At 38.2% G+C, this 26796-nt stretch overlaps 1 protein-coding gene across 12 annotated transcripts in view; it reads right to left on the bottom strand.

Annotated features, from left to right (window-relative positions):
• Positions 1–5269: 5269 nt before the first annotated feature.
• Positions 5270–26796, bottom strand: part of MYCBP2 (MYC binding protein 2) — a 226062-nt gene continuing 204535 nt past the window's right edge. For 11 of the 12 annotated variants that reach the window (XM_032496837.1, XM_032496841.1, XM_032496840.1 and 8 more), the window contains 15 exons: positions 25074–25154; positions 23771–24037; positions 23011–23294; positions 21488–21584; positions 20070–20189; positions 18459–18560; positions 17580–17708; positions 17076–17208; positions 15676–15779; positions 14759–14947; positions 13847–13954; positions 12502–12711; positions 9474–9581; positions 8679–8844; positions 5270–6099 (listed from right to left, as the gene is read on the bottom strand). In XM_032496837.1, the coding sequence (XP_032352728.1) occupies positions 5984–6099; positions 8679–8844; positions 9474–9581; positions 12502–12711; positions 13847–13954; positions 14759–14947; positions 15676–15779; positions 17076–17208; positions 17580–17708; positions 18459–18560; positions 20070–20189; positions 21488–21584; positions 23011–23294; positions 23771–24037; positions 25074–25154 (2214 nt within the window). In that variant the 3' untranslated portion in view covers positions 5270–5983. The remainder of the gene's footprint in view (positions 6100–8678; positions 8845–9473; positions 9582–12501; positions 12712–13846; positions 13955–14758; positions 14948–15675; positions 15780–17075; positions 17209–17579; positions 17709–18458; positions 18561–20069; positions 20190–21487; positions 21585–23010; positions 23295–23770; positions 24038–25073; positions 25155–26796) is intronic. The other variant, XM_032496842.1, reaches the window with a different exon arrangement.

Genomic DNA, 26796 nt, shown 5'->3' with positions numbered 1-26796 from the left:
TTTAAAAATTTCTAGAAGTCATATTTAAAAAAAAGGTAAAAAGGAACAGATGAATTTAATTTTACTACTATATTTTACTTAACTGAGTATATCCAAAATATTATCAGTTCAATGTGTAAGCAATTTTAGAAAATTATTGAGATATTTTAAATTCTTTGTGTTTTGCTACCAATTCTTGGTGGTGGGGGAAGTAATTAGGTTTGTTTGTTTGTTTGTTTATTTATTTATTTATATTTTAGAGGAGGTACTGGGGGTTGAACCCAGGACCTTGTGCATGCTAAGCATGCACCCTACTACTTGAGCTATATCCTACCCCCCTGTTGCCAATGCTTTGCAAAACCTCGGGCTAGTTGTTGCCTCATCTGCAGAGGGAAAATCAGAGTTCAGAGATTCGTGGAAGATGAAAATGTCATAATCCATGTCAAGTCCACTGTATTTGTTTCCTACTACCACAGACCTAGTGGCTTGAAGCCACATAATTTTATTATTGTACATTTCTGGAGGTCTGAAGTCCAACTTAAATCAAGGTCTTGACATTGCTGAATTCCTTCTGGAGGCTCTGGGTGAAAATGTGTTTTCTTGTCTTTTCTAACTTCTTGAGGCTGCCTGCATTCCTTGGCTCAAAGCCTCTTCCTTCATCTTCAAAGCCAACAGTGTAGGGTCTTCAAGTCTCTGTCTCTGAGCTCTGCTTCTCTCATCGCACCTCCTCTGACTTTGACCTTCCTCGCCTCCTCTTTCCCAAATTAGGACTCTTGTGATCCTTTTGAGCCCACCAAGTTAATCCAGGAAAACCTCCCCATCTCAAGGTCTGTACCCTTAATCACATCTGCAAAGTCCTTTCTGCCATGCAAGGCGACATATTCACGTCTGCTGGGGATGAGGATGTGGGCACTGTGGGGGGCTGTTATTATGCCTGCCACACCCTTGCATTGCACAGTGCTTGGCCGCTGTAAGCCCTCAACAGGTGTTCTCGCTTACCTTTAGAAAATGTTGATTGTAGTTCTTAATAACATTGTGCTCCTTACATGGTTCTCTATGTGTGTTCTGTGACCATCTCATCCCTAGCCCTTGGCACAGTGCCACACGTACGGTTCATCCATCAGGCACCTTCCAGTTGTAAGTCGTGGTTACTAAGCAACCAAACCCAGTTCCCATCCTCATGAGCATGTACTGTCAAGTGTGGATGCTGGACAGGTGCTCAACCACTTATTAAATGAATTAATGAAGTGAAACTGCTTACTTCCGCTGAGGAACTGAGGAACACATCAGTGCCTTAGTTTCCACCACTCACTCTCCCTGGAATGCCCTTTTCACTTGTGCTGGTCAAAACTTACCCATCCTTCAAAACTAGGCTTGAATACCTGCTGTGCTCTTTTTAAGAAAATTCAACTGAACATGCCTCTTGCCCTGCTTTGTTAGCTGACGAACGTATATTGCGAAGTCGATGGCCTTCTCTCTGGCGACTGTGTAAGACTGTATGGTTACTTACTGGACACACTCCTCTAATCTTGGCTTTTATTTTCTCTCGTAATTTTTCTTCACTGTAACTACCTTCAGTATTTCTTTTATAGTCCATGCATTTTTTTCTAAGGTACCTTGTATCATTTGTGACATGAAGCAAACGTAAGTCATTTAAAATGTATTATCCTTCTGTGTCAGAAGGCACATGTCCTCTAGGAGGCAGATGCCAAGATAAAGTTAGATGTGCAAGAGATCTGTTGGGGGCAGTGCCTATGAAAGATCAAGGCGTGAGGGAGCAGGAGTGGGCAGGGAGAGCCTTCAGACGGCCACACCGGTTTGGCGTCTCCGAAAGGACAGGGAGAAGGAGTACTGGGCAGGAAAAGCCTCTGGCTGCAGCACAGCTCTAAGGATGCCTCCCTCGACTAGCCTGAGTCCTGGTGCAAAGATTGCCCGGAAAGGATCCCTTCCTTGGGCAGGAACAGCCAGGCCCTAGGACCCTGCCTTGTTCTGTCTCTGGCAGGGGCTGCAGGGGAAGAGTGCGCCTTTGGGTTCAGTGCTGTGGCGGATCCCACAGGTGGAGCAGCGCAGGCTGTCAGCTAACTGTCCCCCAACCCAGGAGGGATCCAGGAGCCCCACCCCTCCGGATCTACCCTGCACAGTCCTCAAGGCAAATCCTCTCTTGTTCCCTTTGCAATCTTGCCCGTGTGACTGGTGTCCAGTTACCATTTCATACGTTACTTCTTTTCATTGGACCAGTTGGTGATGCAGTTAGTAACATCGTGATGGGGGTAAGAAGTGTTTGGGTTTGAGACACAGAAAGATCTGGATTCATATTGCAGGTTTTTTTTTTTTTCAGCCAAATCTGTATTAGATCAGCTAGAATCTAATACAAATTCTTTAAGGTCTCTAAGCCTTTAAAGTCATCTGCTGAAATGAGATTAAGAATATTTTACCCTGCAGAGCTGCTAGGAGGATTAAATAAAACGTTTACAATTCAGTGCTTGCTGTTGAAGAGGTGTTGAATAATGTTCTCTCCTACACTCTGCCCTTTCGCCGAATGCTCTATTGTGGGATGAAGCAATTTATAAGGACTTTCTCAACTGATTTTGATTAGGTATTATTATTTCTAAGAAGCTGCGGCTGAGTCAGGCTGTGCGGCTGACTCCAGGTCACACAGCCAAAACAGAGGCAGAGTTGGGACTCAAACCCAAGTCTTCTGGCTTCGGTTTCAGCTCTCGTTAAGTACTATTAGCAGTTTTCCAGAAAACAGGAGGCAGTGTTCCATCATCTCTCTACCGTCAGAAGCACGTGTGACTACGTCCTGGTGGAATTCAGTGACCGAGTGGCCAGGGAGAGATGTTGGACTGAAAAATCTAAAAAAGGCGAATCAGTAACCGTTGTGAATGAAAATAGAGAACTGCCTACTTTTCAACTGACTTTTTTTTTTCAAGTAACTTTTCAAGTAAGCTTATTAAGATAGAATAAGGAGTTTTTAGACCTCAACAGTCTGGCCAGAAAACTGCTTAAGAAAAATGGCTTTTCCTAGGCCTGAAAACATAACAGGAAAAGTTTCTTTCCAGATTTCCCTGCCACCTGCTCTCATGCCTGCTTTGTGGGTCCTGCCTGGTACACTGCACATAGATAGCATTTAAAACTTCTCTGTGCACAGGATGCCTGAGTCAAATGCATGCCAAAGCCATCTGCCTTCAGTGCTTTGTCAGAACCTATTCCTAAACTGTTTTAAGTTCTCTGATTTTGAGATGCTTGGAATATGACTAAAAACAGCTTCCTCATAAAGGAAGATAAGTTGGAGTCATTGTGAGAATATATTATAAGACTTTGTTGTTTTATCCCTTTTATTACCAGAATATTGACTTGAGATGGCTCACGCCAGTCAAGCCATCTCGATAGTTTCTATTACTCTCTCTTCTCCATTCCCACTTACACACCGGAGCTGCTCAATTTGCCAGCAAAGTAATGGTGACAAAATGGGATTCTTTACAGGTCTCAGGTGTCCAAGACGCTGCCTATCCGGGTGGCATTCTCAAAGTTAGTGTCACTCAATCCTGCGGCCCATGAGTTTAAGTCAGATACCATCAAGTGGCCTCATCACAGCTGGTATTCCTGGGGTAAATTGGGGAACTGCTTCTGTCTCTGAGCTACTTTTGTGTTTTCTGGGAACATTTAAAGCCAATCCTGAGCCTGTGCCCTGTGTTCTCCCACTGGCCTGGGCATGGAACACCATTACTGCAAAAGGTGGGGCTGGACAAGGAGGGAGAGGCGGAGCTTTCCAAGCAGGTGCAGAGAGGGAGAAGCTGGGGCTGAGAGGTTGTCCGGAGCAGTGTCCTCCTTCCTTCCTGATACCTGTGGCCTGACATCCTCACGGCAGAATGACTGTTTTGAAGAAAAAGGCTGTGTTGTCTTGAAGGTTCATTCTGGAATGTCTTTTGCAAATAGGTGGTCTCAACTGGCCCCTTGTCAGAAAGAGATGCGAGGGGAGATCAACCTGCAGGTGCCTTCAGAAACTTTTTCTGCTTAAGGTATCAAGGTTTCTTCCAGAATCATTAATCGTGGAAATTGAACTAGTCCTGCCTGCAACCTTTTCAGCTTGGCGTGGGACCACCAGACATGACCTCAGTGACAACAAGTCACTCTCCTCACATTCAGACACATGGGGAAATTAAAAATTGCTTGCATCCCTAGGGTACCATCATGGAATACAAAGGAAGTTTATATAATATTCTTCTTTTGAGAGATTTTAAAATAAAGTGTATTCGTGACTTTTTCAGTGATAGTCAGATGTATCTTATTTAGATGAAGGGGGACCTCTATACTGTTTCAAAGTCCTTCCTTGCTCAGGAATCCCCTGTGCTTGTACATACAGTGGATCCACAGAATTGCATCATAAAGAGATCAATCTTTGTGATCTTCAGATTTTTTTTTTCTTCCAGTAAGGTCTCCAATACTGGGAAAGTTAGACCACTTGCACTGTTCTTTACATTCTAGAATTTTCTACATACACTTTTTCCTCATGCCTTTCTCTACATGTCTGCCCTTGAAATGATACTTATGCTTCAAGATGTAGCTCAAATGGCCTCTGACCTAACCTTCCCAACAACAAAGACAAAACCAGAAACCACCGATAACAATCTTTCCTAAACCCTGAAGCATTTGGCTTGGACATTTTATGCAATTTATTATAAGATTCTCTAAATAGTTATCTGTGCTCAGATTTGATCTTTTGTTTATATTTTAAGTCCCTTAAAGGCAAAGATTATTTTAAATTTCTCACAAATGCTTAACAAATGTCATTAAAATAATGTATATTGACAAATTATGTATTTTCAACTGGGGACTTCAGAACAGAACTGGTCAAAACTTATGTCAGCTCTATGAAATAAATGTCATCTGATTTATGATCCATCATAAACCAACAATTTGCCAATTTTATGAGCTAAATGTAAAAAAGGTCTACCAAAACACACAGTCTACAATAGATAAAGGAAAGACTTGTGATTTTGTTGATGTTAGAAAAGTTAAAACAAGTGGGGTTAATAAGATGGAGGTTGGTCAATTTCCTAAGTGTTTTCTTCCATCTCTGGCATATGCCTGTTTGTGAATATAAATCCAGTGTTTGATTAAGATTCCACTTTACTGACTTCATTACTACTCTTATTTTCCCTAACAGTTCTGAAAGTCATGATTGTGCTGTGTTAGCAAATTTCTTTCCAAGGAAAATTGGATAGAGTTTTAGTCCTTACATTAAGGTACTTAAATTTTGTTTCTCAAGCAACACTTTACACACTTGTTAGACTTTATCACTGTATAAAAATGTACAGTGGTTTATTGACATGTACATTCCATTATGTTTACAGCTGCAAGATAATGAGGCACACTCAGTATTGCACTTCATTAAAATTTCAGGCTCAAACTTAACCTAGAAGTTTAAATGAAACTGCATTTGTAATTTAGTAATTCTTATACAGGACAAACATTGATATCTTTATATACAGTGTGATACTTATTACATTTATATGCTGTCCTAACACAATTTTTTTTTTAAATAACAGTCTAGGAAATAAACCAGAATATTCCTCTTTTTATCCCCACCCGTGATGCAATTGTACAGGATTACAAAAAGGCAGTATACAATAAACAATGATTATTTTTCTTTTTTGCTTGAAAGCCAGCATCATTCGTAGTCCATGGGCATGGCAATTCTTTGTTATCAATTATCTATGAATGTCCAATGTTTCACAGGCCAATGACGGTAATGGCCACATGCAAACACCTCACAAATTTGATGTCTTGGTTCAAAAGAAGATAAACTGAAAGAATGGGGAAACTGTCCACAGCAAGAATTATGTACATGTATTTGGCATCCTTCTTGCACTGTGAATGGTAAGTTTTCATGGATGTAAAAATGGTCCCGTCCTTATCCTGAGCAGAGTTTAAACTTCACCGCATCCGCCTGGGGGATGAAGGCAACTTTTCTCTTTGTAGACAAAGGAGTCTGAGTGTTCTAAAAAGTGTGAGCGTTTCTGCACACGCCACAACCCAGAGCAAACTCTTCCCCGGTGGGTGGATGAACAACATGGAGAGGACACTCAGTTCCTTCCAACTGTTTGCCTTTGGGACCTGTGTAAATTTTGAAGGAGGCAAAAGAATACAATTAAAAGCGCACACACACAGACACACATACACACAAACCTAAGGTAAATACTAACCACTGATAAGTTACTCAAAGAAGTAACTTGACTACGGTTATGCAAATACAAAGTTAAGTATAAAACATTATTTTCTTCTAAGTACAAAAGTAAAAACATTCACCATTAAAAATTCAACATACCAGATACATATAACAGGAAGGGATAGGGTCCCTTACCCACGACATCCTGCCTAAAGATAACCACTCTGAGCTATAGATCTTTTTCTATTAATAGGTAAATTAGGTATACCATCTTAATGCAAAGAGCAATGAACAAGATGGTCACAAAAATCTCTCACTGTAGTCTAGCAGAAAATTATTCTGGATAAGAAAATATGAAGACTTTTATATAGAACGCTTTCCTCCAAGTAACAACAAACTGAAGTGTAAATAAGCCATGTTATCCTTCTATCTTCTCTGAAGGAAAAGCAGACGCTGGTCAAGTGGGAAGACTGATTATTAGTGTTACATTAAAAACTATCTAAAAGGAGATCAGTAAAAAATGGAAATTACTCAACTGAAAGACATGAATGGTAAAATAATTCAAAATGTCATAATCCAGAAAGAAACACTTAGGGGAAGATACATATTTGTAGATAATAATCAAACTAGGCTTAAAAGTGTGCAAAAAAACCTGTGTTTTTCTATGTTTTGAAAGATTTGTTATGTTAATGGGCCTCATGTCACCTGTTTCGTATCATTTAAAAAGGATTTCTGCTGCTTTATAAGCGAAGAGCTACTCTGTGCAGGGAACACAGGCTGGGCTTACACTTGAATGCAGAGTCTTATTAACAGAGAGGAAGGAACAGAACTATGCACTAGTTTCCTACCGCTGGTTTCCAAAACAGTAAATGTAAATTTTGATTTTGCTTGAGAGAAAAGCATGATGAGATTGGATGGAATGAGGTTATCCAGATTGATGGCGAATGAGATCTCAATTTACCTCTTCCAGCTTTAAAAACTCCTCTCACGTAAAAGAAGGCAAACATGAGGGATAAAAGGCTAGCGTTTATGAAGCTCTTAGCCTGGCACAGTATAAACAGTCAATAAAGGTTAGCTATGGTTACTGTTAATGACGACAAACGGTGGCCTGGTCTAGACGAATATAAGGGAAGTTCCATATAAGGGGAAGACCAAGGCATGAAGGTGAGTTGCAGACTGCAGGCAGCGAATCTCAGCGGGAGAAGCCCCCTGCTGGTTTCAGCGAACAGGCACAAGAGCAGCGGTCAGGGCTGCCTCCGACAATGGCAGGCATGTGGCCCCAGGATGGGTCACCAGAGGTTTGTGAGAAAGGCAATTATTCATGTTATAAACTATAAAGCGTATCACTATCTCCCACTGCAAATCGCACCAGTGTATCTTCCCTGTGTTTTTTAAAATGTAAATAGAAATAAGTACGAGTAAATATTGTCATTTCTCCCTTTCTTACAAAAGGCAACAAACTATATACGCTGCTCAGTAACTTGGTCTTTCACTGAACAGTATCTCCTATAGATCTTTCTGCATCAGTACCTAGAAACTCCATCCTCAGTCTCCCTCATTTTTCAATGGTGCAGAGTATTTAGTGTTTTACCAACCTCCTACTGGATACTTGCAATGCTCACAAATTTGTATTATTATAAACAATGATGCAATGAATAACCTTGTCTATTTGCTCTTTTTTACTTTCCTCACATATGTAGGTATATCCCCAGAAACGGGACTGTTAAAGGGTAGATATACTTGCAGTTTTGAGAGGCACCATAGGATTCTGCTTATTCGCACTTTGATTAGCAACGGATGAGAGCATTTCCCAGCCTTGACAACATTGCACATTGTGGTTTATGTACTTTTGCACATATTTGCACTCATTTCAGATCTATCTTGTGTAAAACTCTCTTCTGTGGTCACATCTGCCTCTCCTTTGCTTCTCTCCCTTCTGTTAAGCCTGGCATTCGGCCTCACTGTCGTCACCAGCCTCCTGATCTCGTCCCACTTTTTCAGCTTCCTTTTGGTTTCATCTTCACTTTCCGTCACCCTTACCTCCACAGTTATCTCCCCTGTATTCTCAATGGCTTCTTTAATCCCCGTGGCTTTCTGATACTCACTACGCTGCCAATCCCAGCCATTCCTGATCAAATCACTCGCCCACTTTATGATGCTGGTTCCAGGCTTTTAAAAAAAAAATCACAAAATCCCTTTAAATGGTTCTCTTATCAGTTTATAATTTCAAACTTCACATGGCCCTTCAGGGCTGAACAGAAATGCTACTAATCCTTAGCTGACTTCCTTCTCGGTCCCCAAGCCATCTGCTTCATTACAGCTCAGGACCTTTCACTCACCGCGGTCACCTCACTTTCTACCTCACCCAGAAGGACGCTTCCTTACAAGGGCCGAGGAATTCCCTTTGTTTCTTTAGGATGGTTTGAACCTGATTTCTGCCACTGGAAACAAAGTGTCCTCATGTGATCATTAGATAGAACTAGATACCATATCATCATAATCATATTCAAAAATACAAAAAGCATACCTGCAGGACAGTGTGGTAGTTCTTCCTTAGGAATGCTAGTCATTCTCTGAAAGTCATCATGACAAGCGTTACAGAAGTGTGTTGTCCCAAAACAGAAGAAGACAGCCACCGAGCAGCAGTAGCGGCATTTATATTCCAAAAAGTCTGTGCCGTGTTTTGGACACATCTACAGCAAAAGAAAACAGACACAAGATTATGTCAAGTCTACTTCAACTATACTTAAGACAGTCATATACACGGCTCGTATTTTGAGAGTATACATAGCTCTTGAAACTGATTGAAAACCTGATGATACATAACATTAAAAAAATTGAATAAATGTGTTCCTTTGCCCAAAATGTCTGGACAAAGCCACAAGTTCTAATCTCAGCTCCATCATAACTACTATTATTTAAAAAGCAAGCCACTGAATCTCCTTGTGAACGTTTCTTGGTTAGCCAAATTAAAAAATTAATAATATTTCATCTCTCAACCTCATAGATGGACTCATAGTGAAGATTTCATTGAAGACAGGAAAACTTAAAAGTTTGTGACTGTAGGTTAAAGAAAAGGAAGGAAGTAAATTTATTACTTGTCAAAATATGGTTGATTATTTTATGAGATGAAATTATAAAATGCAAAAGAAATAATATGCACAAAGTGATTTGGAAAATTATACACTGCTATACAAACATCAGAAAACACAGGGGAAAAAAACCTGCTATACCATCCCCATCATATTAGTTACATTATTACTTAAAAAAACGTAAGTTTAATGTTTCTAAACTGTCCTTTCTAATGAAATGTTTTGCCCACCTGAGCCCTGGACACATCAGAACAGGCCCCACAAATGAGCTCCCTGGGATCATAATCATCCCCTTGTCCAGCCTCAGCATCGCAGCGAGCTTCGCCCCCAAAATACGCCTAGGGAGAGAACACAGTGAGATCACAGCAGGAACAGGAAACACTGCGTGGGTGGAGCAGCATGGGTGCAGTGGACGCTAGCTTGAGAGGTCTTCGGAAACACTACTGCCTGTTAAACGGTCCCTTGCAATGGTAAGTGGGTGTCCACGCTACTGCCCACAGGGCACAGCAGGGTAAGAAATAAAGCTACTTCATGAATAAAGCATGAATGGATTCACGCTTACCATAGGAAGTTCAAACACTGTACTTACCGTCAAAGAAAAAGATAAAAGAATGTATAATATTCCAAATAAATATCAAGAATAGGATATTAAATGGTAAAGAGAAACTATGCTTTTTCAGGGTAAAAAGTTTGAATAGTTTTCCTCATTTTGAAATATTAAATAACATATTCCCTTCTGCTGCTTTAAAAATATGCCTAAAATAAACTTTAGTATAAAATTATAATCCTGAGGGTAATGGGAAAGAAAAAAATCCATTTTGATCATATAAAAATTTTTTAAAAGGAAAGGCAAATTTGATAATTCTGTTCAGAATACTGCTCATACTTATAAAACTACATTATATGCAGGAACTCAACAGTATCCAATACAGATACTTGAATAAATGAAATTATCACAATAATTTATTTGCATTTGCCTCTGGGCACAAAATTATTTAGGCCAATTCTAACTGGTGCAATCTGCAAACACAGTATGTCTTATAGTCAAAAAACTATGTCCATAATTAGGAATAAGTAAGATGAGTCAATATAAATCTTTTATCTGTACTAGAAAAACAGGTCAAAAGACAGGCTTCATTAATACAGAGGTTACAAACAGTCATCTACCAGCTAAATCAGGCCTCAGAAGTATCTCATGTGTCCTGGCCTATTCCAGCTCTTTCACTTTTCCAGATTCTCTGCTTGCCTTTCTGGACATTTGACTGACACCCAGTGTGGTAGCATGATGTTCACTGATGATGTTTAGTACGTCCGACGCACAGAAGTAATATTTTACTATTTGTAACAGTACACGATTCACAGATGTACACTGAAGGGCTTTCCCTGGGTGTGTGCACCTGTCTGCTTTTCTGGCTATCATCTACCTCCTCAGCCTTTCATTCGTTATCTGCATTTTCTTTTTGTTACTTTGGGAGACTATGCATCTTTCATGTATTGATTCCTTCATTCATTTACTCATTCCCTAATTAGCTTAGTGTCTAATAAATGCCAAGTACTGGAGAGAGAGTAGTGAAAAAACAGTCTTTGTCCTCATGGAACTTACCAAGTGGGACAGAGAGACAAGAGAACCAGTTACCGTGACGCAGAGCAACGAGTGCTATGATGATGTATGCAAGACGTCCAAATGGTGTGGTGTGGTGGTGGCAGGGAGGCTGAGGCAGGAAGCCCCATAAAAAGACCGGAAGGACCCCGAGGCAGGGCCACTGCTTTCCTCCCAGCACCGACCAGTTCCCTGGCCCAGAGGCTGTCTCTCACTTTTTGCCTCTAAAGTGGCAAACTTACATCTAGAATTCTATTGGTTCCCTGAGCTCACTTCTGATTGGTTATTTCCTTCACTCCTGATTGGTTATTACTCTCACTTCCGATTGGTCCACTTCCCTAACTGCTGATTGGTCCATTTGTAGTAGTTCATTTGCATGGAGCTCACTCCTGATTAGTCTATTTCTACAAAGCTTGTTCCTGGTTGGTTAACTTCTGTTGTACTTTATTTGCATATGATGTTGCAAAGTGTAAAACTGGCAGCCTATAAAAGGCCTGTGTAAAGCTACAGGTGGGGTCCAGAGCTTGAAGTGTTAACTCCCGGAAGTGTGACCAGACAGACCTGGCTACTGGTAAGAGTGTGTGGGTGGGTGGCAGGTGAGAGCCAGGTGCAGAGTAGGAGGCAGAGAAGAACATTCCACGAAGAGAGGAGCCCACGTGCTGGTGTGGGGGTGTGGCAAGTGAGCAAACATGGCCCGGTCTGGGGAACTGCAAGCTGCTCAGAGTTTCGTTGCACAGGGCACAAATGGCAGCACATCGGGAGATGAGACTTGAGAGGGGAATGGGCTTCAGCACAACAATGACAATCAGATCTGAGATCTAAAAATAATCTCCGGGTAAAACTCTAAGTGTCTGTGTAAAGCATGAAAGGGAGGGGTTAGGGCTCCATACAAGGAGTCCAGGAAGAAGGCCACTGTAACTACCAAAGCAAATGATTAGGGTTGCTGAAGATGTAATAGAAAGGAAAAAAGAACTCAGAAGAGATTTGGAGGCAAAATTGATAGGACTTTGTTAAAACAGACTGGATAGTGAGTCAAAGTCGATAAATGTAATCAATAATGGGCATGTAGACTTGGAAGTATTTTTGAGAAATTCAAATGTCTGGTAGGCAGTCGGATATTTGTTTCTCAATCTCAGAACTACTGGAGGGTCAGAACAACACAGGTGGTAGCGGAGGCAAGAGCGGACAGGAGGTCGCCCGAGGGAAGGAGGAACCATGAGGCAAGAACGGAGGGCTGGGGAACAAATATGTAAGGAGTAGGTGAATGAAACGGAACTCCGTGAGGGAGTTAAAGACAAATGACCAGAAAGGAAGAAAGATACCAAAGAGAGTCTTGTCCTAGAAGCCAAGGGCATAAGAATTTTAAGGAGGGAATGGTCAAAAGAGTCAAACAAGAGAAGTTTATTTAAGAACCAACTGGATTTGGCAAACAAGAGGTTATTACTGACAGGAAGTAGATTGTGTACAGAAATATTTCATGTTTTGGAAACACTTTGTATATGTTAAAAAAAAAATCCCTAAACAAATTAAGTCAATAAATTCTATATGAAACATAGTACCAAACTTGTATTTTTAACTTTAGACTTAAGACTAGAATAATTCAACTTACACCGGTAATCTCTAAGTCTTAAAATTTCATGTTATGATTAACAGCATACCTTTCTGCATTTGTAGCAGACATAATATGCGTATCTATTCATGGCATAGCCAGCGGGGTCGTTATAAAATCTCACACCAGGAGTTGTGATAGCTTCGCTCTTATGCAGACCTTCATATTCCAATCTCATTAGAGCTTTTCTTCTGACATCCTCATAGAGTTCTTTTATTGGATCCAGCAGGTCCTTTAACACTATATGATTAATTTTGTTCTGAAATTAAAGAAAAAGAACATTCTCTAACAGAACCATTGATTTATTAATTCAATAAACAGTGTGACTAAAGTGCCAAGCACTGTGCTAACCAAACATTTTCTAAATAAAAAGCCATTCAAAAATAATCTTGTAAAGTCCTCACAAGCTTATATTTTCCCAAGAGCAGGGAAAGTGGGGGCCAGTGGGGCACAGAACGTGAAAATTCCATCGTATTAGCTTTATGCCCCTGAGTATGAAATATATATCTCTTGCTGCCTTAGGTGTTCTGGGAATAAAAGGTTACCTTGCTACTAAAAATATCCGTGTGTGTGTGTGTGTGTGTGTGTGTGTGTCTGTGTGTCTGTCTGTGTCTGTGTGTGTGTGTTGGTTCCTTAGGAGTAGGCGGAATGTCAGGTAATAGAAATGAACAAACCGTAACCGCTTTCACGTACCATTTCCTAAATGTGGCTTTTCTTTGTGACACCAAATGAGAAGGGAGAGAAAATACCACAATCTTCTTGAACACTGCGCAGCCTAAGCAAGTATTGTGCTAAGTATTTCCATGTTATACCTTATACACCAGTCTGCAAAGCCATTATTAAACAAAAGCTTTTTGTTAAACATTATTACCTGCCAAAACAACTTGCTACTTTGCTTACTATCTTTGTAGAAATGTGTCAAAATGTCAAGAATTTTATCCTTATTTTACCTAAGCTCTAAAAGAATCTGTCGTAATGGTATTTAAAATTCAAGTTTCACTCTTTCATGGCCGGTATCACATCTACCAGCACCACAGGCTCATTCTTCTTTTTGGTAGTCACCCACTGACATGCCACATGGTCTGAACTCCCGAAGGGTCTGGAAGTAGTGATGTGTGCCTTTCAATGCATGGTGATAGCTGAATGAACTTTCTGATGCACTAGTATAATTTAATCAGCTTGTAATGGACAATTACTGTTTTGAAAATGCATTATAATAGAGAGATCTTATCATATTCTCAGGTACCACCTGGATGAAGAGAGCAGAAACTGAGGGTTGGTGGTAAAAAGCAGACTGAAAAGGACACCGAGAGATGCTGACACGTTTATTTTGAAAGATGAAAGATAAAGATGAAAATAAATAGAAAGTAGATAATATCTGATTCTTTCCATACCTTGCAAATGGGACAAGATATAAATCCAAATGTTATCCTTGGACCAAGCCATCTGTTTTCCAAAACTCGTCGACAGCACTGTAAGTGGAATACGTGACTACAGTCCAGCTTAAGTAAAGAAAACAGAAGAATGTAAGCAAATGTAATAAGAATAAACAGTTGGGTAACTGGCAGATTATTAATGTAGGAAGTACTACCTAAGGCAGGTATGAGAAAAATCTAGAAATTTAGTACAATGACATTTCAGCACTTCTCTACCAGTCATGGGACATAAGGAACTAGGTCTTCAGCTTCTCCCAATTTTTTACCATTCATATGTTAATGCCACCTTACAGAGTGTGAGCTGGGTTTGGGAGAAATGTAAAATTACTCAATACTGTATCTCACAGAAAGAAGAGGAAATTACTGATTTAAAGATATAAGATTTGTTTTTGAGAATATTCATTATCTTGAAGTCACAAGAACTGAAAATATAAACAAGTAGTAAATTTTCAAAAAACGTATTTAGCAAATTATAACTTCTATAATTTACTAATACACATTATGGATACAGGGATATATATCATTATGCAGAGATCAGTTACATAACGCTACAGAATACCATGCCGGATTTTGGAAGTTAAGAAGGGAGAAACTACTGGATAATCTAATTACTATTTTCTCCCTTACGAACATTTCATACATTCTGCTGATTATACAGGCTCACACAAGTCACGAATTAAAGCTCAGCATACAAGATGGAGACAGAACATGCAGAGACAGAATCTGCTCTTTAATTCACTGGTGGATATTAGTGGGACATTTTCTCCCAATGGTATAAGAAAGATCCAACCATCTGTTTATTTGACAAGTATATTTATATTTCCTGTTTAGAAATCTCGACACACTTAACACTTTAAAAGCGGAGACAACCTGAATGGCCGGTGCTGCCGAGAGTGCTTCGGTGAAGCAGATCATGCACATGTCGTCGGCATCCTGCTTCAGGGCCGTGGCACTTTTATCACAGCCGTGTAGGCAGGGCAGACAGTGCTCTTCGTTTTTAACGCCTCCACATGGATGGCCACAAGGATGCGTCTTACTACAGGCGATCTTAGCATACTCCTGTGAAGGATGGATTACAACGGCACAGAAAATATCAAAAAAAGTCATACATCCTGGTAATTATATCCATTATATTAATTTTCCAAGATATTTTTCCCATAGGAAACATGTTGTGGTGAAATAAAATTGTTATTTTTATTCTTTGTTTGTATATAACTTAGAATTATTAACAAAGTCTATTTCTCTTTAAAGTGATTTAAAAAATTTCATTCCACATAAAGGGAATGCTGATTAAAAAGTGAAATGCACTTTCAATCTATATGTTATCATGCATAGCCACGAAGCAAAAAAAAAATTCCTGACATATAATCATCCTATCACCACCTACCCCTCACCAAAACGAGGATTTAAAAAAAAATATATAGCTATCTTTCACTGTCTGAACACTATCCCAATTCCTGTTAACTAAATTGAAGAATCAAACATATTTGGATAGCATGGAATGTGTACAGATGTTCAGGACTAAAGAACTTTCAGATACTGGAAGTTTATTTTAGGGAAACAAGTGAATAAAATATGTAAGAGGCAAAGGAAATGCAGTCTACTGATTTTAACCTGAGAGCCTTATCTGATCCATTCTCCAGCCTTGATAAAGCATTTCACTCTTCACAAGGGTAATACACTAATTTAGAAAACAAAAGTGATGCTGAGCTCAAACTCTAATTTATATGACATTAGGGTGTCATGAGGGAACACATGGTTACTGTGAGGGCTTCATCTACACGCACCTGGCAATCTGCATCAGAACAAACACTGCCAACAGCGGATAATTCGGTGCCACTCCTGGAACCACAGAAACGGCATGCTTCCGAGCTACTTGTGGTGGGTTTGCCTAGGTTCAAGCAGAAGAAGAAAAATCATCCTCAAGGATATGTTTTCTACCTATTTCAATACAGCTAATTGGAAAAAAAAAAAAAAAAACCAAGCAAAACAGGTTTCTATCAGTTGCTATTTCTGAGAAATCAGCCTGGCAGTTTTACAGCTGAAAGGTTGTAAGCTGCCCTAATTACAAAGTAAATAATCACACACACACTAAAGGATAAGAAACTAAAGAGCTACGTGAAGCCAAATAAATTATTAACTGATTTACTTATACATTTTCAGTAAATAGAAACAGACCAGGCTTCTAGTCAAGACAGTAGGTCAAGCAGCTAGGTAGCCCCTCACTACAAAAGCATGGAATCAGACAAAATACAACAACAGAAACTAAATGGAAATACGCAGAAGAAAGGGAAATCACTAAGTACCTTTCCACAATGATAGTATTACAAGGCAGAGGAGAAAAGTAACCTATCATCAGAGAATATGTAAAGTGAAAAACAGAAGAATTCTCACCCAAGGAACTAAAGATAATAGAACAATTTGAAAAGGAAATTAAATATGTTTAAAATAGTCAAATAAGGAACAGAATCCACAAAACAAAGACAGACTAAAAGGAAAAAGAACAAGATTTGAAAAATACAGACCAAGGTCATTTTTAAACAGATACAAAAAATTTAAATAACTGAATTTAGCAATATTTACTACAGAAAATGTTTTTTTAAAGGCTAGTTTATGTTATGAATACAATGATAGTTCAAACATTAGAACACTTATTCATGTAATAAATGGCATGGAGGGATTATAGGCGAAAAAAAATCAACTGTGAGAGAAAGAAAGACCATGCCCTTATTACAGCATGAAAAGTTACTCATATTTAGAGTTAAAAATCTGTCAGGTTTACACCTAACTCTAAAATCAGAAATTTGTGTCATTCAGACAAATGGCAGACTATAGAGGTGCTGAAAATTGAGAATTTTTAAGATTCAGTGTACCCTGAAGCTGGGAGTACACTAGACTTTAGGAAAAAAATCAAAATGTTTTAAGGATAAAATGACTTGCCCAAGGTCATGTAGCTAGTTAGAAGCAAACCAGCTTTCCTGACTTTTAGTCTAAATGGTTTGCCATAGAACACTGACTATTGTCTACTAAATACAAAAATATAGAGGGTGATCAATAATGTCATAATCACTTAGAATACACTCAAAATTATTCACATTAAATAAACTAACATCCAGTTTAATCGTAATTGGTAGGGATGGTTCAATCTTTTATTTACAGCCTGGTTCAATCTTAAATCCTCTTTTACCTGTGTGTTCTCGGAACTCCACCATTGCCTTCATTGTTTTAGAATCTGCTAGCGCCATCAGCCAGAACAATTTGGTTCTACCACAGCCTTCATGAAGGTCAACCTTAATAGCTTCTTCTTCTTCTTTGAAGACCTGTTATGCCATTAAAGAAAAGGAAAAAAATGTATTTATCACTCTGAAAGAGGAAGTATAAAATTCAATTAATCAATAATGAAAACAGCGTTTATTTACTAAGCATTCTATGAAGTTTCAGGTATTTCCAATCTCTTTAATCTTCACAACAGCCCTACTTTTTTAAGTGTGGAGACTGAGTCTCAGAAGTTAAACAACTTGTTTGATTTACACAGTTGGTAAATGAGGCTGTTGGGAACTCCACCCAGGTCTCTGATCAAAGTCTGTTTTTTCCCATCACACCAAGTCTCTTTCCCACATTTATTGCAAAATTTACTGAATATATTTTATGTCCCAGATGCCATTCTGCGTGTAAATACATCCATCTTCACCTGTCTTTGATGAGTTTTGGTTCGCCGATGAAGATGAAGGAATCTGTCACAGTCAGTACATAAGTTCCCACACACGTTGCACAAGATGATTGCTGCAGTTTCACCGTCGTCATGGTTATCACACATAGGCTACAAGACATTTCCATACGTGACCACGGATTAATGAGAAACTCTTAAATATGCATACAAGCTGACTGTAATTTATTTACAACAGGAACAGACTGTTACTCAAAACTCAATTAAGAATTTAGAGTCTGAACATTAAACAGTTATGGCAAATGCACTTACTATAAAAAAGCCTCCAAATCCCCAATTCAGTAGCTAATGTGCTGTGTGGATTCAATGATTAATAAAATAAACATGTATACTTTTCTTAGAGACTTGAGAAAATTTCTCCCATTATAGTCAAATATTCTGTATGCCAAATGAGTAAATAAATAATTCATTTTTGAAACTTGAATGTTAATACGAAAATGTTGAAAGGGCCTATGTAAAAGTTCTCCATTCCAGTGAACCTACGGATACTTATCAAACCCACTTCAGGTGCATCTGTGCGCAAGTGGTACAGCACGCTGCTCTCTTACTGCTTTATTTCCTTCTTATCGTAGGACTGATCACATTTAGTACAAAATCTTGATCTAGAATCAGAGTCTGGCTGAAATCACATTTTGCTATGATGCAAACATGACTCAGAGAAGAAGGGAAAAGATTCTTTTAATTGAGTTATAGTCAGGTGGGAAACGTTTTTTATGTAATTAAATCCCCTAATGTACTATGAAGGGGGACCCTAGGTGAAAAAGACTTGTGAGAGGAGCTTGGGCAATGTGACACAATTTTTCAGGAGTTCCACTAACTGTGTATTTTGACTTCTGAGCTTACCATTTGTTTTTGTTGCCCATCCTTCCCCATCCATCTCCCCGAGGAGAGGCGATCTACGTGGTCCTGGTCAAGAACGCACAGTGATGCCAGAGCAAGCCAGAGCTGTCGAAGGGAAAGGCTGTTACGCTACTGAGTTTTTGGTTACGACACAAAACACTGCCTGCCTGACACATGACCATAGCTCAGTAAATGCTTGCTGGACTGGAAAAAGTGTACATATCCAGTGGCACTCAAGCGTTCCTGATGGGGCACCAGGCATACCCGCCCACTGCTGTGTGTGCCAGGCACATAGTAGGTATGCAAATATGTACTGAATAAATGACTGCTGCTCTGATGAACCATTCTGTTGTCTACCTGACACATAAAATTATCCTTTGTTGGTCTACTATGTAAACAACATAGCAATACATAAATTTTCATATTTAATATACCGATGCCTTCTACACATTTCTCCATCTAGTATCATCTGCCTGAGGCATTAGATTCCAAGGACTGGAGCTGTTTAATTTTGCAGTCCCATGAGGAGCTGGGTAGTAACAGTTCCCCAGGAGTCTCTGTATGCCCCTAACGGCCTAGCACTATGCTTGGTACACTCGGTCAGAAAAAAGTAAATGTCTTACAAGCTTCAGAAAACTGTCCTTAAAAATAGTTTAAAACTCTCTGAGGTTTAAAGGGTAAGCCTCATTTTTCCTTAGAATGATATATTTCTTCATTACTGAACAATAGAAAATGACTTAACTGTCTCAGCTCTGAAAAGTGCATGTGTCACTGGATGAAGAGTAAGAGGGGGGGAAAGAGGGAAAGAGGGACCAAAAAAGAAAACTGAAGTATGAGAGGAGAAAGGGGAGAGCGAATGAAGGAATGAATGCATGTGGGTGGGAAAGGGTCACTGTCAGACGTCACACTCACTGGCAACATGGCAGTAACTAGCTTTTTCTGCCCAAGGGAGACACAATTTATCTTCTTTTTCAAACTTTTGAGGATTAGCTTAAGCAATTTCTACCAGCCTTCACTTCTTCCTAATGCTTCACACTGTTCTGCTTCAAGGAAATCTCAAATCTCTTTTCGAAGTATATGGGACTAGAAATTTGGCAGGTTAAAATTTACAATAGATGTCTCATCTGAAGAATGCAGTCTCACTCCCTAGGAGATTCTGCCCCACCCCGCCCTAGGCACACACTTTCTGCTTAGGTAAGGCCCACACATGCAGTAAGTAGGCCACGGGGCTCTGTTAGGACAAGTGAGCCACTCTGAAAGGAGCAGGTAGCGGCCTTGTCTTTGGAGGATCTTCAGTCTATCGCAGTTTCACGCTGACACTAAAACTAACAGTAAATACATCATCAGAGAGACAGTACACCGACATATAGATAATTTAGCCTTTTCTAACCTTAGCTTCCTAAATAATAACCAAAACAAGTGATGAAGAACATACAGCAGTGAATATTAATAACACCATGCTTGGTTCATAATTTAAAAAAGCCCTTCATACTTTTTCAATAAATATAATATTTGGTGAGAAAAGAAAAGTAGATTAAACTGGCTAATTATTTGTTCAAACCTATTACTGAAAAAGAACATGCAATGATATAGACCAAATGAAAAGAAACCTACCCTAGTTGTTGCAATACATCTCACTGGAGATCTAAATTCTTCCTCCATCTTGGTCAAGGCAATGATGGTTTCTGCTATGGCATTTTTTGTCACTCGGGACCATGCTTCTGACAGATGACCCTAATGAGCAGGACACAATACTTTAATAAGCAACCAGAATGTATAATCAAAGCAGCAAATTCTGTTCTTTTAACATCTCTCTCCAAAAAGGAAAGATTTATTTGCTAGTGGGGTTTTAGATAAATGAGCATACTTTAAAATAAATATCCTTCACAACCATGCAAAAAATTCAACTTCTATTCACTATTTTGATGATTCAAAAGAAAAGGAAATAAAAATTTAGGTTCTCAACACTCTTTCCCTATAGGGTTCAAGGGCATTTTTTCTTACACTTAAATAAAAACATTTCAGAAATACTAAGGTGTCTATGATTGAGAAATCTTGATTATGAAACTTTGCTATTTAACATGAAATTCATACAGCTAAGCTAATTGCTTTAGATGAATGTTACTGGAATCCAAGAGCACAAATGGGTTCCAATTACCACCACTTTAATTTGCTAACTTGGTTTTTCACCAAACACGAATATGTTAACTGCTATAGAATTTAGGTGTTCCCAAACATCTTTCCTAAATATTTCCATCCAATGAACATACTGGGAAAGTCTGTTTGAGAATTGAAAAAGTTCTCCATTTCTTTGACGTAGGAAATGTCCATGCTGTTGGGAAAAGTGACAGATTTTCACATTTCCCCAGACTATCCTTCCTTGTCTCACATCCACATGCTGTTAGTCTTTACAGGGACAGTTCAAATTCAAATTTCTCCTCCTACAAAATGCCTTCTGTCTACCCTTCCTCTCAGGATGTATCATCCACAGCAGTGTCCTGCCCTCTTCAGGCTGGACTCCTGGAAATATAATGGAATGTGAGGAAACTAACGTGGAGCAACCAGTAAGAACCTGGCATTCTGAGAAGCAATTCTCTTCCCTCCATGCTCCCAGACCTCCCCGCAAAGCATCTGAAGACAGCAGCATAGGACATTGATAAACCGTGAGAACCAAAGATCATGAGAAACCATCACTTTGAAAAGCCCCTTTTTTCCTTTAGGCTCTTGGACTCAGACTGTTTTTTAGGGTTCAGACAATATGGTTTATTTTTTAAGTTTTAAAGTCTTGGAAGACTTATGTAATAATTCTCAAGTAAATGAATTGGGAAGCTTGAAATGAACACAGTTTACACAATGGGCAAATTTATCACCAACTGAAGACAAATGGTGCGACAGTGAACCTATGAAGAGAGCCTGTAAGTAAAGCAATAACAAGAATGTTCTTCTATCAATTCAGTAGAAAAAGCTACTTTTTTGTTAATCAGGTTTCTACGGCAATTCACTGACATAATGATCGGGGGATGGGAACTTACTGCCGCCATATCCTTAATAAGTTTAATGATGATCTCTGAGATCTGGGTAGGAGTTGAGCCCTTCATCCACCAATGACTTTCACCTCGTCGAATGTAACTACAAAGAAAAGTCAGCATTTGCAAGCTAATCAGTGACAGTTACAAATGAATGAGATGAAAACTGTTATTTCAGCATGCATTTTAATTTTTAAAATGATTCAATAAATCAGGGCATTTTTTAAAAGACAATAAATCAAAACACGCATTACTCATAATCTATCTCTTCAACCCCAAGAGGGTAACTATCGATATATGTTCCCTTTCAAATATTTCACTGTATATATATTACTTTTGCATACATCTTCTAGGACAGTGCTATTCGAATTATATCCAGAGACCACAGACTATTTGTTACCAGTCCACATAAAGATAATAAAGAGCTTGTACCGGAGTATGCCAATTACATCGCTGAGCATACTACTGTTTAGTTCAGCTGGCATTTTTCCCCCCCGAGCGAGACTATCCAGATGAATAAAGGGATACACTTATTTACATTCTGGTGCTATCTGCTTAATGTCATGAATTGGCTCTTTTCCTAGCACCATTCCAGACATCTCCAATTTTCTGCTGTTATACACAATTCTGTAACAAACATCCCTGCATATATATCTTTGTGCACATGTATGAACATTTTTGAGAGAAACAGTTCTATAAGAAGTAGAATTGGTAGGTCAAAGGATATGCACATTTTAAATATAGTGATATGTTATCAAACTGACATCCCAAAAGGTTACAGCAATTTACATTAGAGGTCATAAAAAAGTGCCTATTTCTTCATAATGCTGCCAATGCAAGGACATCTTCCTATTGTTTTGATCTACATTTCTCTGATTACCAGTGAAGTATCTTTTCATTTATTTATTGGCATTTGTAATTTTTCTTCTCTGAACTGACCGTTCTTGTCATTTGTTTTTGTATCAGTTTTTTGTCTTTTTCTCATTGATTTGTAGTCATTCTTATAACATTATGAGTAATAATTCACTGCCTACTATATAAGTGTGCAATATTTTTTCCCAAGTCAGTTATTTGTATTTTAAAACATTTAATAGTATTGTCTATCAATTTCTATTTTTATGTAGCCAAATCTGTGAGTTATTTTCACGTTCTGTGTTTTGTTTAAGGGTCTTCACAAATTGAAGATTATAAAAACATTCTTCTATAATTTGTCTTATTTGAGTTTAAATAATATATAAATAAAGCTTTAATTGAGCTCAAGTTTATTTTGTATATGATGTGAGGATGTACAATCTTTTTTTGTACTTGGGAACTATTCTAATGTTATATATTCAGCCAACTTTCCTTTCCCCACTAATTCGAAAAGACACTTTTATTATATACAGTATCCTCTTTTATACATGGGTCAGTCACTTACGGCTTTCATTTCCGGTAAATAAGCAAACAAGGTGAAATTTGAAATGTTTTAATTCTCCAAATAGTAGCTCACTCTGTTCTATTTCTGTACTAAAACAGATGCAGTGACCAACCTGGAATTGAAAATCATCGGAAGGGTAACTGTTGTAACTCCTTTGCCCACGGAGGTACCAGCTGTTCCTGTGATGGTGGTTCCTTTAGCTTTGAGCTGTACTGTGAGCGCTTTGGCAATGCATCCTAGAAACATGTCCAGGATACCTAGCTTATTCCAATCTCCTTTCTCGGTTGAGTGAATAATATCACTGATATCTGCTGGGGGGAGGGATTTCACTCCTATAATGCTGGCTAGACGATTAGGGGTCACTTCAGGCAAAACTCGTCTTAGTAAGGAGGTCACCTAGTAAGAAGAAGAAAAGAAAAAAAATCCTATTTAAAGACTGGTGTTTTAAAGTTTTCATTTTTTAATGAGTCTAGCTATCATTCCATTACTTTAAAAGCTTTGAGAAGGACAGGGAAATGATTTAAACACGATTTGATTTCTCAAGTGGTTACTACCACTCCAGGACAGCAAGAAAAAAAGCATATCTCTTACATTATCATTATAAAGACATTATATATCTCATGGTAATAATTACATTCAGTAGCCAGAATACTCTTCACAAAAACACATCAGGAAAATGAAACATATTTCGCTCTTCCGTATTCTCATTATAACGAATGAAAAATAAGAAGCATGGAGTAAAAATATAATCCAAAACCCAAAACGTAACAAAAACCGCAAAAAAACCCAAAACCACTTCTCTTTGCTACAGTAATTTTTAACAAAGTTTCAAGTAACAAAATAACCGCAAGGTAAGTGGTATGACCAGCCACCTGTCTCTGGACTCGCGGAGAGGCAGTGTGGAGCAGTGAGAAGAGGTCCTGGAGCAGAGTCAGCTGCTGGGCCAGATACTGTCGGCCCACGTTGGAGCCACTCAAGGCCAAGACCATGGAGAGCAGCTCAAAGCAGTAGGCATCGGAGGAGGCATCTTCATCACTGGGCTGGGAATTGGCATTTTCTTTGCTCGATATGGCATGTTCCCATTCTTCACGAACTCTGGTGGCTTCCATGCGGATAGCCTGGACAATGTGAGCACACACCTATTTGAGGGCAAAATAAAGAAAATGTAAAAACATACGTGTAAGTCCTAGTTAAAAAAACCCCAAAAACCCCCCAAGAATATTAGTTGATACGCAGTCTAATAGTCTTTTTCCCAGTTAATTCTCCAATGTACTATTCTTTTAACCCATCTTAAAAACAAGGAAAACCAGGGGAACCATGATTAAAAATCTGAATACCTAAAATCAACTAGTATAGAAATGAATTATATACTAGTTACCAATTCCCCTGATTGTGGTTAAAGATAGCAAATGAAAACAAATTACCATATTTAATCACTTCTAAGGCACCCCCCCCATTTCTATTCATGTGCTTTACAACTGACACAATTCATAAAGTAATTGGCTGCAATGCTTTTTTTTTTTTTAGTGATAACATAAAATAACTGCATGTTCTACAACCGGTAGCTTCTAAGACTCAGTAGAATGTTAAAAAGATAAAGCACAAATATATTTATGTTATTTATTTAAAAGATTTAATGGTGTTGAAAGTTAAAATAATATGCTAATTTAAAACCTAATTCAAAAGTATTTTATTTGACTTTTGAAGGGCTAATTTTTATGTTACTTAGGCACACCATTAATATGAACAATCTACTACTACTCCCCCAACTCCTGAATTAAAAATATCAGTGCTGGTTTAGTTAACATTGTAACTGCTTGGGAAAATAATTTTTTTAAAAATCAACCAACCAACAACAACAACAACAAAAAAACAGTGGGGAAAGGAACACAGGAAATGCAAATGAAATATGATATAGGTGGGTATTTGACACCAAAATGAAACAATCTACCTGAAAATGAGAAAAACAAAGAGCAGCAAGGTAAGAAAGTTAACATTCATAACAAAATCTTTAAAGTGATGCAGGTATGCCAATATATTCCTTCCTCTCTAGAAAAAGGCAGGACCTATAAAAGAGTCAGCATAAAAAAGCCTCCATAAATTTTGGAAAATGCTTTATACTTTCAAACAAACAAACAAAAACTGATGAAGACAATGAAATGGCTATTAACCAACCTGTTTTTGTAGGTTAGTCAGTTTACTTCTGCTGAATATGATTCCAACCATGTGTTCTTTCAGGTCAGCATCTGATGTTGCCTTTATATAGAAAAGGAAAAAAAAGAAAGCAAACTCTTTCAATAAAATTTGTACATTTGACATTTTGAAGTATCTTGAGAAATAATCATGCAGGTAGTTTTACAAGGTGAATTTACTCACTATTGGCTAAAGTGACTACAAAAAGGACAAAATTTGTGAATTTAAGAAATTCAGAGAAGTATTCTTCATGTATTTCTTTAATCTAGTCAATTTCTGTCACTTTGAATCTATTTCTAAATTATGAACATTATTAGTTCACATCCTACATTTGGTTATTAGAAGAGCAACTCTGGAAAATGACATTTGGTTAAAAGGAAAGTGTCCTAACAAAACTCTGATAATGGTCTTCAATGAAGCTACTCTAACAGCAACAGTAATCAAAGAAACATACCAAAAGAATACAAATGAAGGTTGACGTTTCATAGCACGTATCACGTGTTTGGTACTCTTTTAAGTGATAAATATACAAACAGAAATAAATACACACACACACACACACACACACACACACACACACACAGACAAATCTTATTTAATTTTTACAAAAACCTCATAAGGTAAGATCTGATGTTCTGCTTACTTTACAGGTAAGAAAACTAAAGCAAATCACTCTTCTCTGAGAACAAAAAATGACTCCTTGGTTTCACTTTTTTTAGGATAGAGAAAGCCACAAGAGAATGTCACTCCCACCTTAACAATGAGAAAAGTTGATAATCTACAAAATCATAACTTTTTGGGTGCCCATTAGAGAGCTGAAATGGGCAACCAGGTGAACTAAAATCTAAATAGACAAATCCATATAGTCAGACACTTCAAAATTCTTCCTGTACCTGACAGAACAAGTAAATGAGCAAACAAACACAAATCAGTAAGGTTCTTAAAGACTTGAACAAAACAATCAAGGAACTGAACTAACTAATATTTGTGGAACCCTTCACAGAACAACAGCAGAGTTCACATCCCTGTCAAGTGCACGTGGACATTCACGGAACTATACTGTCCTATGAGCCAGAATTCAGGTCTCAACAATCTGAAAATTAAAGGGATGAAATTAGACAAAGTGTAGTTTTTGACCACAATGGAATTAAACTAGAAATTAATATTAGAGAGCTATCAGGAAAACTTCCAAATATTTAGAAATTAAACAAGATACTTCTAAATTACCCAGAGGTCAAAGAAGAAATCAAAATAGGAGTCAGAAAGCATTTTGAACTGAATGAAATGAAAAAAAAAAAAAAAACCCACAACACACCCAAATTTGTGACACAAAATACTCCTTAGAAGATTACAGCATTACTTATGTGAGAAAACAAAGGTCTCAAGTCATCATATTAGGATATTAAGAAATGGGAAAAAGAACAAACCAAACTTGAAGCAAAGATATGGAAAGACATAACAAAAGAAGATCTATCACTATAAAGTCTACTGATACTAGAAGGATAATAAGAGTATATTATGAGTTACATTATGAGTATAATAAGAGTATATTACAGTTACTTCTCAGCAACCAAAAGAACAAACTACTGACACATGCTCTTACACTAAGTACAAGAAACCAGATAAAAAGGCTACTTTCTATACGGTTTCACTAAATCACATCTGGGAAAGGGCCACACTGTAGGGGCAGAAAATAGTTCAGTGG

Source organism: Camelus ferus, chromosome 14, assembly GCF_009834535.1.
Source record: "Camelus ferus isolate YT-003-E chromosome 14, BCGSAC_Cfer_1.0, whole genome shotgun sequence".
NCBI lineage: Eukaryota > Metazoa > Chordata > Mammalia > Artiodactyla > Camelidae > Camelus > Camelus ferus.
Note: the sequence above shows the minus strand (reverse complement) of the source record. Positions and strands in the feature narration are given on the sequence as shown.